The sequence below is a fragment of the Apus apus genome, chromosome 17 (assembly GCF_020740795.1).
Source record: "Apus apus isolate bApuApu2 chromosome 17, bApuApu2.pri.cur, whole genome shotgun sequence".
NCBI lineage: Eukaryota > Metazoa > Chordata > Aves > Apodiformes > Apodidae > Apus > Apus apus.
Genome location: NC_067298.1, coordinates 3777788 through 3796317, shown reverse-complemented (window position 1 = coordinate 3796317; position 18530 = coordinate 3777788). Strand labels below are relative to the sequence as shown.

The following is an 18530-nucleotide window of genomic DNA, read 5'->3' as shown; positions in this document are numbered from 1 at the left end:
CCCTGATGAGGAAGGCAGAGGCTTCTCCAAGCTTGCTCCAGGACCAGCAGCTTTGCAGAGAGTCATGGAGTCATGTCCCCTCTCTCAGCCAAGTGGAGCAGGAGCTGCCCATGGGCATGTGCAGACCAGATACAGAGCTGGGGCCCCAGTTCATGAAGTGTGATGCAAAAAGCTGAACTTGCCTTCATGTGACTCTTGTTACAGAAAAAAATTAATTAGCTGGTAAGTGAGAGAGGGTGGAAATAAAAGCAACCAGAGTGCTAAGGTAGGGTTGAAATTGTGCTGGGGACTAGAGGGAGGAGTCTGAGGGGGGGTGAGGTGGATGTGTGTGAGGAAAAAGAGTAAGTGATAAGATGGTAGAGGATGTGGGGGTGTAAGGAAAAACAGCATCAGGTTTCAGGAAGAAAGATCAGGAGAAATCTGAGGAGAAACTTCTGGGAAACTCTACAATGATCACAGGATTTTTATTTTTTTTTGTTGGAAAAGACCTTTAGGATCATCAAGTAAACATAGCACTGCCAAATCTATCACTAAACCATGTCCCTCAGCACCACATCTACACATGTTTTAAATACCTCCAGGGATGGTGACTCATGATAATCTGCAAATGACAGTCTAACTCATAGCCCACCTTGAGACAGCTTTGTCGAGCTTTAGTTTTGAAGAAATTACTGTATTTAATAATTTGATAATTTACTGTATTGAATAATGTAATAATTTCTTATATTTCAAGTGTAAAGTAAAGCAGGGTGTTGTTTCTTTACTCCTGGACATGGCACATGGCTATTGCTCATGCCCAGGCTCTGTGCTGAGAGGAACTGGCTGCACCTCAGAGGGAGCATCTTCAGGCAGCATTTCCCAAACTCAGGAGCACAACCTGTGTTGGCAGGAGGCAGTGAAAACCCATACTTTCCCAGAGGGCTGGGACTACTGTCAGTCCCCAGCTGGAATCTGAAAGCCCCCAAACACAGTTAGCCCTTTCTGGCCCAGCCTGGTCCCCAGGCAGGGATGGCAGCCTGTATTGGGATCCTCCAGCCTCAGGAGCTGCTGTCTCTGGAAGTGGATGGGGATGGTGCAAAGTGGCCCAAGTTTTGAGCTGCTGCTGTGGCCCACCCTACAGGGACCTAGTTTGTCACTCTGTGTGAGCCCAGCCCGTGCCTGCCACCCATGCATATGTTTTGGAAGAAATCTTCCAAGAAAAAAAACAAACACCAACCTGGAATTGGAGGAGGAGATGGAAGCAGAAGCTAAATCCCCACTGAAAGCCACTCCTATAAAGCCTGCTGGATTATCAGGATCAAAGTGAGACATTGATATGAAGAAGACGAATTACTCGCTGCTGTACGGAGAATGAGGGTCATTTTGCACTGGCACTCAGCCTGTGGAGTGAGGCTGCCTGTCACCTGATAAGGGCTTCTGCAAAGGTCTTAAGAAAAGCAGCAGTCCATAGTGGCCATAAATGAACATCTCGGAGAGAAAGTTTAAAATAGATGCAGCTGATGGGCTCATATAGAGCTGCTGTCCCCTATGGATGGCCAGGGATCACAGCCCAGAGGTAACGTCCACGCTCAGCTGACATGGGGCAGGCAGCAGTGTGGGACTATGGGATGATGCTGTGGGACCCCACAAGGCACCTGCAAGATTGTGCCCACCTGGAGGCCCTCTCAGGGAGAAGCAGACACTTTGAGGGACCTGAGGGACTGGTCTGGAAGGAAGGCAACGCAGAGCTGTGTTGCTCAGCAAAGCAGTGATGCAGTGAAGTTGGTGCTGCATTTTGTGTGCAGAAGAATTAGCATGTATTTTTCAGTCCACAGTCCTGACTGAGATGTAAAACACTCTGGCTGCTGGTTATCTGGTTGCTGTCATTGTCTCCAGCTGCTTTACACAACTGATTTACTCTTCAGAGGGAGCAGGGATGTGTGTCTTTCCCTCAGCATCTCAAACGGATGCAAAGAGCAATTAGGGAAATGTTTAGGCTGACCACTAAGAAAATCTGTCTCCCAACAGAAAATAATGAGGCTGTTGACAAATTTCCTGAGGATGCAAAAGGAACTTCTCTGCAACACAAAAAGTTAGTTCAAAAATGCCACTAGAACATTCTGCTATGTATCCCGTAGGTACTCTGGTACTCAGAAAATCCCATGCTAACCCAGTATTAACCTTGAAAAGTCTAATGTTTAAAGTGAAGAGGTTTATACAAATTCCATACCAGTGTATTTCCATTTACAGCACTGAAATGTGCCCAGAAGTGGGATTTGTGCAACTGTCACAGATGAGTGTCAGCCTAGGAAGATATCACCTCACTGCTCTCTTTTTTAGGATACAGTTGTTGCTAGTGCTAAAATTATGCACCTAATCCTGATTTTCCTTCCCTCTCTTTCCCTCCCCCCTTTTGCCACTTGCTCTCTTTTTTCTTTGTCTTAGCCTGCCCACCCTCCTCCCCTGCTCCGTAACAGGAGCCCCTCAGCTGCTTTGGTGGGTGATAGAAAGGGCATCCTGAATGTCACCTCCTCAGCCAGCTCTTCTGCTGATGTTTCCTGGGAACATGAGGAGTCTGAGTAAACAGCACAACTCTGACACTCAGTGAAAAGCTGCTCACCTCCAAATAAAAGTTTGCTGCCTCACATGTTGTTCCCCTGCTCTGCTGGCTGGGCTGTGCCACCCTTCAGTCCTCACTGTCATTTTGGTGAAGGCCACTATGAAAGTTGGTGTCCTTGTAAGGCTGACAGTAAAATCATCAGTGTGAAAACCCTTTGTGCAGATGAAACAGAACATCAACTTCTCTGTCCATATGGTGACTGAGCCACACACAGACCAAACCCTACAGTCTCTGAAAGGAGGACCAGGATTAGGAGACAGGAAATACAAAAGAATAGCGAATAGTTGCCTCCAAACGTCAAGTCAGTGCTCACTGGTGGCCATAAAAGGCACACAGAGCACCAGGAATTACCAGGATCTACTGAGAACAAACAAGAAATCACTGTAGCAGGCCCACAAACCACCTGCTATCTGCAGGTCTTTTCCAGCCTTGGTGAGTCTGTGATTCTATTTTGGCCTATGAAATTAGGGAGGATACAAAGAAAGATGATGAGATTTATGGGAGCACTGGAGAGACAAGGTGTCCAGGCTATGATCTTTCACTTTAGGAAGGGAACAACTAGGTGGGAAGATGAAATGCTTACATGATATTACAAGTACCATTGAAAAAATTAAATTGGATTTTCCCCAAGTATCCAACATACACTTATGCACAAGATACCAGCAAGGCCTTTGCTCTAGGCTGATATGGCTCTCTGCTTATTCTCAAATTTACAAGACTATCTCTGCATGATGCTTTTTTATGCTCTGGCTTTCTTACCTTACAGATCCTCCTGTTTTTTAGCCAGGAGATGAATGCACAGCTGCTGTTTCATATCCTCTCATGGGCTGAGGTTCAGTTTTGTACAGCAGCTGGAAACGCAAATTATTTGGGAGTAAAATTCTCTGAAGATGTGGGGAGGGGAAGGAAGGGACTAAACTAAAACTCTGCTGTTTAAAATAGTCTCCTGTAGTCAGGAGTGTTCAGAAGCAGGGGACAACAACCACATCATGATCAGAGCAGAATGGCTCTGCCTACACCAGACCTCTGCAAAGCCTGATAACCACGGGGGGATGGCATGTTGGAGCAGTGGGTAGTGCTAAACAGCTGCTCCCAGAAACCACAGCCACAGCTTTTCCCTGTCTATCCCAGCAGCTGCCAGGCTGGGAAGTCAGTGATCTTCCTGTACATCCCTGTTCAAGCTCAGCCACTTCCAACTCCCTCTGCAGGAACAGGCTTGTCCGGATGCCTGGCATCAAAATTGCTAAACCCCCCCTTTCCTCAGGTGCTGTTTTTCAGATAACAGGGAGCAATGCAAGGGTGAAGATCACTTGAAACAGCATCAGACTGTCTTTCATGAGGAAGAGTCCGAGTGCTATAGCCTCTGGGGGACTTTTGTCATACAAAAAACCCAAAGCAAAACGTGTTTGTTCTGAATGACTTCACGGTGCAACCAGTTGCTTTTGCACCAATGACTACGCAGGAGGTTGTTCCTCTGGAGATTTTGAGGGAATGTATGCTAATTCCTCTTGAAGATAAGCAACAGTTGCAGGAGATGGACAAAAATATTTTAATTTCTCAACGCCAGGTCATTTTTGGTTGTTATAATTGAGAGGAACCTAATTCAGAAGCATGTCCAAGAAAAGCTGCTTGTCACTAAGTCTGTCACCCGTGTGACACAGTGTTTAGAGACACATCAAGCACTAATGTGCATATCACCACCAGGCAGATGTGTGTACATTATATGCTGTGGGTATTTATAGTGTTTTATGAGGGTCTGGAGATCAGTCACCCAGGATACTGATGAGGTTGAAGCAGGGCATAGTCAGCAATAATAACCTACCACCTGCAGGCTTTTGGCTTCATTTCACCTTACCTCTGAGGAGTGCCCGGAGTAGCAGCACATCCATGCAGACATTCCTGGTCCCTCCAGGGACCTGAGCACCTCCCTTTCTGGTGAGAGCATCAGGGACCCTGATCACCTGAGGAGGAGCAGCTGGAGTGACTTGTCCCCAGGCACAGAAGACATTGCTCTCTGTGTAGGCATCTGAGCCTGCACTCCAGGCCATTGAACAGGGGAGCCAAAAGCTGGACAAACCATTTCAGATGAGGACTCACTAGTGTCAAGCAAAAGGAATCACGGCTTCCTACAGGCTGCCCAGAGAGGTTGTGGAGTCTTCTTCACTGGAGACATTCAAAACCCGCCTGGACGCATTCCTGTGTGATGTGCTCTGGGTGACCCTGCTCTGGCAAGGGGGTTGGACTAGATGATCTTTTGAGGTCCCTTCCAACCCCTAGGATTCTATGATTCTATGATACAATGAGCTGACCACATTTCTAACACCACATGACACTTGATTTGTCCTGTTTGCAGTGAGAGCACTTGTATTCATATCAACCACACCCCCAAAGTCATTCCTCTTGGAGGGCAGCCTGTTCTAGCTAGGATAGCAGAAGGCCTGAGAGTAATTCTCAGGGTGAGAGATTAGGGATCACCAGAACACAGGAAAGGATTCCTTTTCCTACTGCAGAACCTCCTTTCATACAGGTACATTCTCCTGTTTCCAGCTCAGAAGCTTGAGGACCCAGAACATGCAGGAGAGGGAGGTTCCCACTCCCCGTTGTCCTCTCCCCCAGGCTGTGCTACCTATCTAAGAAATGCCTGCTCACTCCTTGTCTCTCAGCTAACCACAGGGATCAGGAGGAGAAAATACACACCAAGGCAGGCAGCTGCCTGATCTCTGTCTCAAGAAGGATCTGTTTTCAGCATGACTGAATGTTCTCGGTGGGGAATGTGTGCTGTACCGACTGGCATTGCTGTGCAGGAGAGGCTGTATCCAGAGATGGCTTTCAGTCCACCTCTTCTCTTTAACTGTGCTGTGGGTTGCCTCTGGGCCCAGTGGAGCACTGCCCTGCAGAGATGGAGATAGGATTGACAGAAAATTAATGGCTGGCAGAAAACATTACATTCTTCTATTTGCATTGAGGCACCTGCACTTTTTTCAACAAGTCTCTTTCTGGCTGGATTTCTCCTTGGCTGCACCTGAATACAGGAAAGAGGACCCAAGTTTTCCCTGATGTCACTTTCTGGGATCTACAGAGTTTAACTACAGTGAAATGTGGACCATCTACTTCAGATTAGAGCCTGCTTCTTTGTAAGAAGCTTTGTAAGAAGCCACAATGCCAGTGTCAGCTAAGTGATACCTGGAGAGGGTAGATGAGCTTTATAAATTAAAACAAATCCAAAGCAGATGATTGGTAGCTTAAAATCTTTTTTGGGGGATGCTTATGGCAGCCGACCAAACACTTCACTTTTCTTTTTGTGAGCTTTATGCCTCCTTTTCCACCCTTCACAAACTTAGTCCAATTGTTAGATGTCTTTCCCTTGTAGATGTTCACTGAGAGTTCATATACTACCTGTGTTACAAACATGTCCTGTTAAGCTGCCATTGCTTTAGCTCATACTTTCCTTTAAACACACTGGACTCTTTGTCACTGAATTCAGTCAGACTCCTTCACCCCTGCTGGTCTAAGCCATCAGGATTGTTTTTGTGTTACAGTGCAGCTGACAGAAAAGTAAGCAGGCACACCTGATGTCATCCATAAATGCTGCTTTATGTTAGAGGTAGTATTAATGAAGGTAAAGTATATCAGTTTTAGCTAAACTCAGGATGCCAATTGTTCTTGACATGAGGGTCACATCTCTGTATGCAACATTCTGGAGAATTTTGCTAGATTTCAGTAGTTTTTCAGGCCCTTGACTGATTAATACCAAGCACCTTTCAGGGATTTCACTCCAAGATACCAAGCAGAGCCCACATACACAAAGTCACAGCATGCTACCTTTGGGATTTTTATTGGTACTGAGGTACCAAGACAGAGCTATTAATAAAAATATAGGCTAGTACTTCTTGAGGGCACAGAAATTCAAATTAATGATAACACAGTAACAATAGTTTGTTCTTCTCTGAACAAATAAATAGCCAGCCTGCCCTCTCAGACAAAAGGAGAAAAGACTGTCAGAAAGTTTCTTCCCTGTTTTCCATGTTTAGGATAGTTAGCAACTAGGTACTGGTTAGGAAACCCCAGAGGTCAATATTGGGTCCCATAGTGCAAAGGAGGAGCAAAGCCCTGCATCTGGGGAGGAGCAACCCCATGCACCAGTATATGCTGCGTGCTGACCAGCTGGAAAGCAGCTTTGCAAAACCAGACCTGAGGGTCCTGGTGGGCACCAAGTGGATCATGAGCCTGCAATGTGACCTTGCTGCAAAGAAGGTGAACTATATCCTGAGCTGCATGAGGAGGATGTTGCTAGCAGGTTGAGGGAGGTGATTCTCCTTGACTCAGAACGGGTGAGAGCACACTTGTAGTGCTGTGTCCAGTGCTGGGCTCCCAGCACAACAGAGATACAGAGATACTGGGGAGTCCAGCAAAGGCACAGCAAGGGACTGGAAAGGCTAAGTGAGCTGGGACTGTGTAGCCTGGAGGAGAGAAGGCTCAGGGGAATCTCACTAACCTATATAAACAGCTGGAGGCAGGTGAACAGGGAAGGAGCCAGGCTCTTTTCAGTGGTGCCCAGTGATATCAGGCAATGGGCACAGACATTCATAGAATCATAGAATGGTTTGGCTTGGAAGAGACCTTAAAGATCATCTAGTTCCAACATCCTTGCATGAGCAGGGACATCTCCCACTAGACCAGGTTGCTCCAAGTCCTGTCCTTGAATACTTTCAGGGATGGAGCAGCTCTGGGCAACCTCACAGCAAATAATTTCTTCCTCATATTTCATCTAAATCTCCCCTCTTTCAGTTTGATATTGTTCCCCTGTGTCCTATCACTCCATACCCTTGCAAAAAGTCCCTCCCCAGGTATTGAAAGGTGCTCTAAGGTCTCCCTGGAGCCTTCTCTTCTCCAGGCTGAACACCCCAACTCTCCCAGCCTGTCTCCAGAGCAGAGCTGCTCCACCTCTCCCATCATCTCTGTGGCCTCTCCTGGACTCCCCCCCAACAGCTCCGTGTCTTTCTTGTGTTAGGAGCTCCAGAACTGGACACATCACTACAGAGGAGTCTCACGACAGCAGATGAGAGGGGGAGAATCCCCTTGCTCGACCTGTCATGCTTCTTTTGATGCAACACAGGATGCAGCTGGCAAACCACGTAGGTTCCCTCTTAACACCAGGAAAGGCTCTTTCTCTTTAAGGGCGACGGAGCCCTGGCAGGGCTTTCCTGGAGCTGTTGTGCTGCTTTGGTCTGGCAGGTGTTTTGGCAGCAGGGCGGAGCCCCAGGGGTGGGTCCTGTAAGGAGCTGAAAAGCTCCCCCAGCTCCAAAGCGCCTGCTGGGGTCAAGTCATCAGGGAGACAATAGGCGGGTCTGTGAGACTGACATACGAAGGAGCTGGTAAGAGAGCGGAGAGTAAGGAGAAGAGCTGTGCTGGAGAGCAGAGGGAGAGCCTTGCGGGGTGAGGATCCCGAGGTTGGAGGGGAAGGAGGGGCCCAAGCAGCAGTTTCCCTGCAGCCCATGGGGAGATGGCAGCTGTGCCCCTGCATCCATGGAGGAACGTGGTGGGACATCCCCTGAAGGCACCAGGAGGGCTGAGCTTGGCTTTGCTGCCAGAGGCCTCGGGGGCTGCAGCCGCGGAAGCCCCCGGGCCAGGGGAGGTGCCAGTTCCCGAAGCCCCTGACTCTGGGCAGCGCTGGAGCAGCTCCTGAGGGACTGCACCTCCTGGCAGGGACTGGTGGGGAGGTTTGGGAAGGACCCTCTGCCAGGGCAGGGACCCCGTGGGGAAGCAGGGCAGGACTGTGAGGAATCCTTCTCCCTGAGGAGGAAGGGGCGGCAGGAACCACCAGCCTGTGCAGGGACTCAAACCCCATCCCCATCCCCCTGTGCCTGGGGGGAAGGAGGGAGAGAAATGGGGAACAAAGGGGTTTGGGGGGAAGAAGGGAGGGCTGGGCTGAGGTGTGTGAGCCCTGCTCTGCTGTCTGGGTCCTGTGGGCACTGGAGCAGTGGGAAATTACTGTTCCTGTGACCATAAGTGGTGAGTGAAACCCTCCCTGTCCTCTTTCTCAATCCATGAGTTTCTAGTTGGTCTTTTCCCTCCCCATCCCAGTGTGTGTGTTTGGGGGGCAGCGAGCGGCCTCGGGGCTGGTTCTAAGTTGTCAGGCCTAAACTAGGGCAGTTGTGAAGTCTCCATCTTTGGAGATATCAAAAAGGCATCTGGATAAAAGCCTCTTCATGGCTGTGTCCTGCTTCACAACGGTTGTCTGACTTTCAAAGAAAGATTTTAAGTTTTTTAACAGCGGCTTATGGGGATCTACTGACACTGAGTTTGATCCCCAAAGCACTGCTGAGTGACTCTCCACATTGTGAGGCACCTGAATTTACTGGCCCCCCTTCCCTTTCAAACAAGTCCTCCCCTTATCTGACTGCAGGCCCAGAGCTGCCTGACCATGTGTCTCCTGCACGTTACGCAGCTGGGTCCACATCCTAGACCACAACAAAACCCCAGAAGAGCTCTTCTGAGGAGACTGGCTCTGTCACTGGCCTCTGGGAAGTAAAAAATTTCCTGTCCCCGAAGTAACTTGATCTAGCTTAGCATACCCCATAGAGGCCCTGTCACATCCTGAGGGCACTTTGTCCCAGCCTGAGGGCACCAACACAGGTTTGCCACTTACTGCTCTGAGCAGGGCCCCATAGAAAAGCAACAGCAACGATTTAATACTTAATGTGCTGCTGCCAGAGAACACTGCCTTTACAGTACAGACGTTACAGCTTCTCAGGGAATGGGAGACCAGAGCTCCCTCCTCGATCTGTGAGACCTTTAGCTCTCACACCTTAGGAGATGCCCAGCCTTTCCTTGCTCTTCTTGCATGGACTTCTAAACCCTGGGCTCTGAGCTGCCAAGACCTTCCTGTCCCCTCCTCAGCCAGGACCAATAGCCACTGGGCTGCTGGACACCATGTGGCAGCCCAGCACCCCAGGGACTCGGCTGCAAGAGTCCCTGTTGCCCCTCAGAGCAGCAGCTACTGGCCCAGGCTGGGGAGCACAGTTTGTTCTGGGTCCTGCTGGAGGGAGGTGCCCCCACCAGCACCTTTGGTGCCTTCTCCCCAGAGAGGCAGGACTTCAGATGCACCCCTGTGCTCACCGTTTCCCACTGGCTGACCTGGGCTCTTCCTGGGCTGGGTGCAGGGTGTTTCCAGCAGCCTCCCCATGCCCTGAGCTCCTTGCTGCAGTGCTGAGCTCTGGGTTTGGGCTCCAAGAAAGTGGGCACTGCAGGGCTGCAGCCCTCCTTGGAATGGGCTTTGCAAGCAGGTTTTACCCCTCCCATAGAATCAAAGTGGTACATAAGCTCACAGCATTTCTTGCAGAATCTCCCACTTGTTTCCAATATATTTCCAATATGAAGTGTGTACAAAGAGGCACACATGCCTGTCTGTGTGTTTGCATGTTCTTGACAACCCTGAAGCTGCACCAGCTTAAAAGCCACAACAGAACCCAGCCTCTCATAGGCTGCTGTGCCTGTAACCCTGGTGAGCAGTTACGCATCTGCACTTCTGCCTTCAGGATTTTACCATCACAACTGCAAAAGCTATTAATAATGCTAATTTATGTCTTAACATCCTGTTTTATCTATTATACAGCTGGGATATCTGCAGTGCAGACATACCAAGCAATCCACCCTGGGTCATACAGTGAGTCGGTGGGAAAGCCAGCAATAGAATCAATAAGTCCTGCATCCAAGTTCTCTAAGTGCCTTGACTAGTCCAGATTCCCTCCTTAACACCCCTGTCAGATTGTTTATAGGAGATGTATTCATATAGTCGGTAAGACATCAAAATTTTCTAATAATATCTCATCATGTCAAATGACAATTATGCCCTTAGTTCAGTTTGCCAGACAATGCTTTGCCAAAGGTTTGCCAAAAATTTTTTGACCGAAGAAAGAGGAGGCATCTGTAGCATCTGCAGACGAGAGCGTATAAAACATGCCTGTGACAAGTCTGCCCTGTCTGCACAGGCAGCTTCAAGGTAAGTGCACGGGGTCTGCAGGGTTGCAGGAAGAGGATGGTGTCCTTGTGTGCCACCACATTCCTGCTGCCTCCAGTGCTCACTTCCAGGAGGGCACTCAGTTTCTCAGCGCAGGTTTTAAATCAGCTTTCAAGGCACCTGCACGTTCTTACCCCGAGTTTCTGTGCAGCAAGTAGGGAGTTGCCATTTCTGTTTTACAGCACTGACCAGCTGCCAGCCCACGAGCCATCCATCTGCTGTCACGAGAGGTAAGAACCTGATTTATTAGTTTTTAGAGGGTAGAGAAAGATCCTTTTGGGTGGGATTTCTGGAAGGTTCACTGTTGCGCTCTGTATTTAAACCTAGTGTGATTACAGCAGAAGGTAGTGGGGTGCTCAAGGCTTTCAAATGGCTCTGTTTGAAGCCTCTGACCACTGATGGCAGACAGAAAATTGCCATGGGGAATTTTTTCACTTCTGCATAACTCACCTAACTGGATCCAAGACATGCTGGCTTCCCATCTTTGCTATGGCAGCAGTAGAACCAGTCCAAGAGGAGCACAGCAGGAAATAGTGCAGGATTCTGCATTCTACCTGAGGAAGTACGAATTAATAAATTTCCCAAGCATACAGACCTTCTAACCATCTTTATAAACTGCCAGATCTCTCTTTGATACCCATTTTCTCACTCTAGATTAGGTAGTATTTATTACCTAATGAATAAAGAGGGAATCAATTTTACTAGCATAGCTAGAGAATTTTTAAGGGCAGCTGGCTAAATTTAGCTACCTCCACGTTTAATAAATACTCCTGCTTTTTTAAAGTTTGGAGAACTCACCTGTTCCTATATTTGGGATCTTAATACAGGCTTGGCAATTCCAGTTTTGATACTTGAATTTAATTTCACCAAAGTCAAAACTTTGGGGCTGAAATAATTGAAATACAGTACTGAGGAATGACAATTGCATGCAACAGATTATATTATGTCAGAATATTAAAAGGTCACAAAGCCTGCCCTTTTATTTCAGCTGAAAATGTCATTAGCAAAATTCATTAGTTTCCCACTGCCTTTCTTTCACTGGTATATTTAATAGATTAATGTCCCACAGGTTGAATGCTTTCCAGGACTGTAGGTCACCTAAACTGCAGTTTTTGAGAAATGTTACTTCACTGTTCATCCTTTTAACAAAATGTCCCAATTGTATTTCCATTCCTAATAGTGATGTGTTAGTGAAACTTGCTCAGCAAATTGATTCTTGTCTTGCAGACACAGAATTCTGAAATCACCAAACCCACTGTTCTGAAAGGTCGTTAAAAGTTGCTCTGCTAAGTTGACCTAAAAATCAGATCTCTCTAGTTAGCTATTTTAGGTGTTCCAAATACTCAAATTAAGGAGACAAACCAAGGCACAGGATGTGAAATTTTTCCCGGCCTTACAGAATAGATGTAAATAATCAGTGCCATGTTGTTCCTTCCCATTAGAGTCCTGTGCCGACGTGCTTTCGATAGAGCGCAGCCATGGCCTCTGGAGATGCCGAGATGGCTGTTTTTGGGGAGGCAGCTCCTTACCTCCGGAAGTCAGAGAAGGAGAGAATTGCAGCCCAGAACAAGCCTTTTGATGCCAAGTCATCTGTCTTTGTGGTGCATCCTAAGGAATCCTTTGTGAAAGGGACAGTCCAGAGCAGGGAGTCCGGGAAGGTCACTGTCAAGACTGAAGGGGGAGAGGTGAGTGAAAAACAAGGCTGAAGGTCACCATTTGATTCCCAGTCTCAGCTCTTAGCTGACATACATGGATCTTTTGTTTCCTTGGCAGACCTTGACCGTCAAAGACGATCAGATCTTCTCCATGAACCCTCCCAAGTATGATAAAATCGAGGACATGGCCATGATGACCCACCTCCATGAACCCGCTGTGCTGTACAACCTCAAAGAGCGTTATGCAGCCTGGATGATCTACGTAAGTACCAGCAGCAGCCTTCCTTTGGGCAGGCAGCAGGAACGGCTCTGCCAGGCTCAGGGGAAGCCAACGTGCTGTCTCCCTTCCTCCAGACCTACTCGGGTCTCTTCTGTGTCACCGTCAACCCCTACAAGTGGCTGCCGGTGTACAACCCGGAGGTGGTGTTGGCCTACCGAGGCAAGAAGCGCCAGGAGGCCCCTCCACACATCTTCTCCATCTCTGACAACGCCTATCAGTTCATGCTGACTGGTGAGTGCTTGACCTCTCTCACAGCAACCTAAACCAAAAACCCCACTGATCTCACTGGAACATGTGACAAGCCAGCTAAAAACACCACGGAGCTGTATGACTCAGGACTTGATTGAGTTATGCAGGAATGAATTTCAAGTGAAACTGACCCAGGAGTATGTGTGGACTTAGCACTGTGGATTATTTGCACTTTATTGTATGAAATTCTACACTCTCCTACTGCAGAAATAGTCCTTGACTCAATTTGCTACTTTTTTCACTGATAGGAAAGAAAAACATATTCCATATAATCCCCTATTTTGAATATAGACGTTTTAATAAATTTCTTAGTGAGAACTGTGTGAAGTGCAAATGAATGAACAGCCTATGGATCACATGCCTCTGACAGCTCTGTGCATCCATCTACACTTAGACCTGCTAATGTTAGGGCCAGGGTGGGACTGGTACTCTTAGACTTTCTGAAGAAGCCCTGATTTACATTTAGAACTTGACATTTCCTTCAGCTCAGTTTTAGCCAGGTCTGTTGCTAACACCATCTTCCATTCTCCCTCCTCCGCAGATCGCGAGAACCAGTCGATCCTGATCACGTACGTAGATCCCTGCTCAGGTCCCTGTGGGGCTGCCCAGGGCCAGGGGATCTCCTGCCTGACCACACGCTCTCTGCTTCTCTTGCCTTTGACAGCGGAGAATCCGGTGCAGGGAAGACTGTGAACACCAAGCGTGTCATCCAGTACTTTGCAACAATTGCAGCCAGCGGGGAGAAGAAGAAGGAGGAGCAGTCTGGCAAAATGCAGGTAAATTAACAGAGACTGGCTTGAATCAAAGCTTTCCTGGTTTCCTGACGTGGTTTTGGAAAGGAGGCAGCAATAATTATGGTCCTGCAGGGAACGCTTGAGGATCAAATCATCAGCGCCAACCCGCTGCTGGAGGCCTTTGGGAACGCCAAGACCGTGAGGAACGACAACTCCTCACGCTTTGTGAGTTGGTGCTTTGGGGAAAATCTCTGAATTTGAGCAGAATCTCTGAATCTCAGACTGAAATGCTGCTTCTTGTGCTCAACAGGGCAAATTCATCAGAATCCACTTTGGAGCTACAGGCAAACTGGCTTCTGCTGACATTGAAACCTGTAAGAGGCTCCTCTGGCCTGATCCCATTCCTTCCCCAGTTCCCACCTCTACATGTGGCCTTGTGCCTGACTCTTCCTGCCTTCCTTGCCAGATCTGCTGGAGAAGTCCAGAGTCACTTTCCAGCTCAAGGCAGAAAGAAGCTACCACATCTTTTATCAGATCACTTCCAACAAGAAGCCTGAGCTAATTGGTAGGAAGGATCATTGAGCTTTTTGGAGGAGGATTACTAAGCAATATTTAACTACATTACAAAAAGAATGAAATTTAACCCCTGAATACATTTCTTTTCAGAGATGCTCCTCATCACCACCAACCCGTATGACTACCCTTTTGTGAGTCAAGGAGAGATCACTGTTCCCAGCATTGATGATAAGGAGGAGCTGATGGCTACAGATGTAAGTAACTTTACCAAAGAAGGTCAACAGGCACAGGGCATACATCAAATAACATGCAAAAATTTCACTTTGTTTCTGTTGCCAGAGTGCCATTGACATCCTGGGCTTCACTGCTGAGGAAAAGACAGCCATCTACAAGCTGACAGGGGCTGTCATGCACTATGGGAACTTGAAGTTTAAGCAGAAACCAAGAGAGGAGCAGGCAGAGCCTGATGGCACTGAAGGTATTATCAAAACCAACAATTAAAGCTTCTGTAAGCCACTATGGATGTGAAAAACAGCAAATTCTGCTTTGATAGACTTTAGGATCCCAAGGAAAACAGTAAGTCAGAAAAGAATTGTCCCTTGTCCTCTTTTCGGTATATCAAGTTCCCTGATCTCAGGACTCTTTTATGCTACAGACAATATTATAAACTGTCCTGTATACACTTCCAGGAAGTCAGGGGCTGGGGATGTACTTCCTATAACAACATAAGCCATACCTTTGTTGGAATATGGCTTGCAATTGTGAAATGGCTAAATGGTTCAGCTCTAGCAGAATGGGGAACATGTTCCCATTCACCCTTACCTGTCAGGTGCTCAGGGAACTCTGGTGTGAGAGGTGTATTTGATTCATAGAATCATAGAATTTTTAAGGTTGGAAAAGACCTGTAGGATCATCCAGGCCAACCTTTAACCTAACATTTACTAACGTAGCTCTGCCATCCCACTGGTAAACCATGCCCTCAAGCACTGTATCTATATGAATTTTAAACACATTCAGGCTCCTCTTGCTAAAGGACTAGGCAAAAGGTGGGTAGTACCATAGGTAAAAGGATGAAACCCTGAGAGTTCATCTGAACATGGGAGGAAGGGTTGTAGACTCTGGATCTGAAAGAGAACAGAGATACTGCCTGTGTGTTCCACCCTAAATATTTGGTGGTTTGACCAACTGAATGTAGATCTGTACCCAACTGCTGTCACTGCAGCTCCTGAGCTATGCATGTACTACACATGTTCAGACCTGCAAGCTTCAGCTTTCAGTTTTGGGCCAGAAGATTTGTGAAAACATGAGCAGTTTCTACATGTTTCAGTGAAGATTTTAAAACATAATTTCTTTTTAAAAAACGCTAATATGCATAATGATGACTTTGACCAAGATTCCCTCTATAAGAGTCTATCAAAAGGTTTCAAAGAACGGAAGTCTGAACCCTGCAGCCTTTTGAGAAGACTCCAGGATTCAAAGCTTATATTTGTGACACTAAATTCTTCCTTTTTCCTCTGTCTTTTTAGTTGCTGACAAGGCTGCCTACCTGATGGGTCTGAACTCAGCTGACATGCTTAAAGGCCTCTGCTACCCCCGAGTCAAGGTTGGGAATGAATATGTGACCAAGGGTCAAACTGCACAGCAGGTAGGAAATGTGTGGTAACCTGGAACTACATTTTGTATTAAAATCCTTTTGATTCTCCTCTGCTCTATACAGTAACTCTGGACATTTATTTTTCTCATAGGTGCACAATTCAGTGGGTGCTCTGGCAAAGGCTCTCTATGAGAGGATGTTCTTGTGGATGGTTGTTCGTATCAACCAGCAGCTGGATACCAAGCAGCCCAGACAATACTTCATTGGTGTCCTGGACATTGCTGGCTTTGAGATCTTTGATGTAAGTAACAAGGATTTGGTAAGAGCTATTTGGAAGTGACAGCTGGATGTTATCATCACTCCGAGGCATATTTAAAATAAGATGTAAAGATACCACACAATTACTTACAGCTATTTGATTTTTTTTTTGTCTTGAAGTAAAAAATGACCTTTTAAGACACTTGTCTTATTTCAAGAAGTGCAAACTCAAAAGTACAGAATGGCCCAATCAGAAAAATTCCTTGGTTTAAATGATCTAGGACAAGCCAGTATAAAAACATGTATATTATGGTATTATATTATATATATATTATATATATATAGTATATAGTATATTATATAGATGTGAACTTGGGTTTTTTCTCCTTGTAATTTGTTCTCAAATTATTCATGAAATTTTATCTTCTCAATGGAAAAATCCTTCTGGAAAATTAATTTGATGCTTTTGTCAGTTTCATTATGTAGAAGAGTCTGAAGAAATGCACAGACTTGACAATGAAGCCAACATAACTGCATTCCTTATTTTTAAAGAATGAGCTTTTGCAAATATTGCTGCATCTTGCAAACATGTCTTTCTTTATTTTTTAACTTCCAGTTCAACAGCTTTGAGCAGCTGTGCATCAACTTCACCAATGAGAAACTGCAACAGTTTTTCAACCACCACATGTTCGTGCTGGAGCAGGAGGAGTACAAGAAAGAGGGAATTGAATGGACATTCATTGACTTTGGGATGGACCTGGCTGCCTGCATTGAGCTCATTGAGAAGGTAGCTTCCTGTTCAAATGTGTTACATGCATGGGAATTATAAAATTGGCCTTATTTGTCAAAGGGGCTGCATGGGAGTGTTGACCTTCCTAAAGGTAGGATGGCTCTTATTTTCTGATATGTATCCTAGCCTCTGTTCTGCTGCTCTACCTAGGTGAAGGTCGTTACTGCACTGAAAACTAAAGTAAAATCTGTCTCACTGATGCTTTTTTCTCCCAGCCCATGGGCATCTTCTCCATCCTGGAAGAGGAGTGCATGTTCCCCAAGGCAACTGACACCTCTTTCAAGAACAAGCTCTATGACCAGCACCTGGGCAAATCCAGCAACTTCCAGAAGCCCAAGCCTACCAAAGGCAAGGCTGAGGCCCACTTCTCTCTGGTGCACTATGCTGGCACAGTGGACTACAACATCACTGGCTGGCTGGAGAAGAACAAGGACCCTCTGAATGAAACTGTCATTGGGTTGTACCAGAAATCATCTCTGAAGACCCTGGCCTTACTCTTTGCCAACTATGGTGGAGCAGAAGCAGGTTTGTTCTATGAATACCACATTTTAACTGATGTACAGCTTACAAAAAGCCAAAAGTAAAAATCTAAACCCTGTTTTGTTTTCAATTTTGCAGATGCTAGTGCTAGCAAGAAAGGTGCCAAGAAGAAGGGCTCTTCATTCCAGACTGTCTCAGCTCTTTTCCGGGTACGGTAGAGAGTTCATTACTTCTTCTAAAGCTAAGGAGTAAACCCACCATTCAGAACGGCTGGTCTTTACTTGGCTTAGTTATGTTAAATGCCCCTGAAGTTCTTGGGCTGTATTTTGGTAGGAATCAAACCTCTGTAATCTATTTATTCTCCATTCCACTGAACGCACAATTTTTCTTGTTGTTCACTTGTCTCACGATGACGTTTCCAGATGGAAGAATGTCATCTAAAACACACCAGATTTCTTTTACATGCCTGTTTCTGGCTTTGGAAGCTTTTATTGCCCTTTTAACACCATTCTGCCCACTGGTTGGGAGGATGACCTGTTTCCTCCGTGTATATCTCTAGTTCTTCTCCAAGATTCAGGGATCAATCTCTTATAGTTGAAATACCACCACTACTTGGGTTGTGGATTTTTAAGATCTCATACTTGACTGGAAATTATGCTTCAAGTTGCCTCATAGATGTACCAGTTTATCTCTCTGGATACATCCAATGGAAGACAGATATAATTTCTAATTAAGGTGTTCCACATGTATTAAAATTGTATTTTTAAGAGTATGATATCTCTTACAGATTAATCAGAAAAACTTAATACATTAAGTTAATAACAGCAAAGATCTGTGGAAAGTCTGAAACTGGTCTAGGGGACTTCAGGATTCTGCAAGCTAATTTTTGTCTGACATCTCATTTTCTTGTTTCAGAAGGCTTGATGTTTATAGGGAAGTCACATTTGCTAATACATACCTTTGTTAATGACTCTCTCAGGAGAATTTAAACAAGCTGATGACCAATCTACGAAGCACCCACCCACATTTTGTACGCTGCATCATCCCAAATGAAACCAAAACACCTGGTAAGACTCACATACAGAAGGTTTTCAATATGGTGCAGTTCTTTGCCTCTGTATTACAGAATATAGCTTATGTTTGTGCTCTGAATTGCCAGGTGCCATGGAGCATGAACTGGTGCTTCACCAGCTGCGGTGTAATGGTGTGCTGGAAGGAATCAGAATTTGTAGGAAAGGGTTTCCCAACAGAGTCCTGTATGCAGATTTTAAACAGAGGTCAGACTTCTTTCCCTTACTGGGTCATTTTGTCCATTGGAGTAGCTTGTGAGATTTAAATTTCAGCTCTAGTGAAAG

General features: G+C 46.2%; 1 protein-coding gene and 1 long non-coding RNA gene across 3 annotated transcripts in view; one reads left to right on the top strand and one right to left on the bottom strand.

Annotated features, from left to right (window-relative positions):
- Positions 1 to 432: 432 nt before the first annotated feature.
- Positions 433 to 18530, bottom strand: part of LOC127391681 (uncharacterized) — a 184778-nt gene continuing 166680 nt past the window's right edge. For both annotated transcript variants that reach the window (XR_007891103.1, XR_007891102.1), the window contains exons 5-7: positions 12149 to 12281; positions 11070 to 11173; positions 433 to 5490 (exon numbers count right to left, since the gene is read on the bottom strand). This is a non-coding gene — a long non-coding RNA (uncharacterized LOC127391681). The remainder of the gene's footprint in view (positions 5491 to 11069; positions 11174 to 12148; positions 12282 to 18530) is intronic.
- Positions 12354 to 18530, top strand: part of LOC127391662 (myosin heavy chain, skeletal muscle, adult-like) — a 71832-nt gene continuing 65655 nt past the window's right edge. The window contains exons 1-3 of the mRNA XM_051634668.1: positions 12354 to 12536; positions 12629 to 12785; positions 13345 to 13372. Coding sequence (XP_051490628.1) covers positions 12369 to 12536; positions 12629 to 12785; positions 13345 to 13372 — 353 coding nt within the window. The 5' untranslated portion in view covers positions 12354 to 12368. The remainder of the gene's footprint in view (positions 12537 to 12628; positions 12786 to 13344; positions 13373 to 18530) is intronic.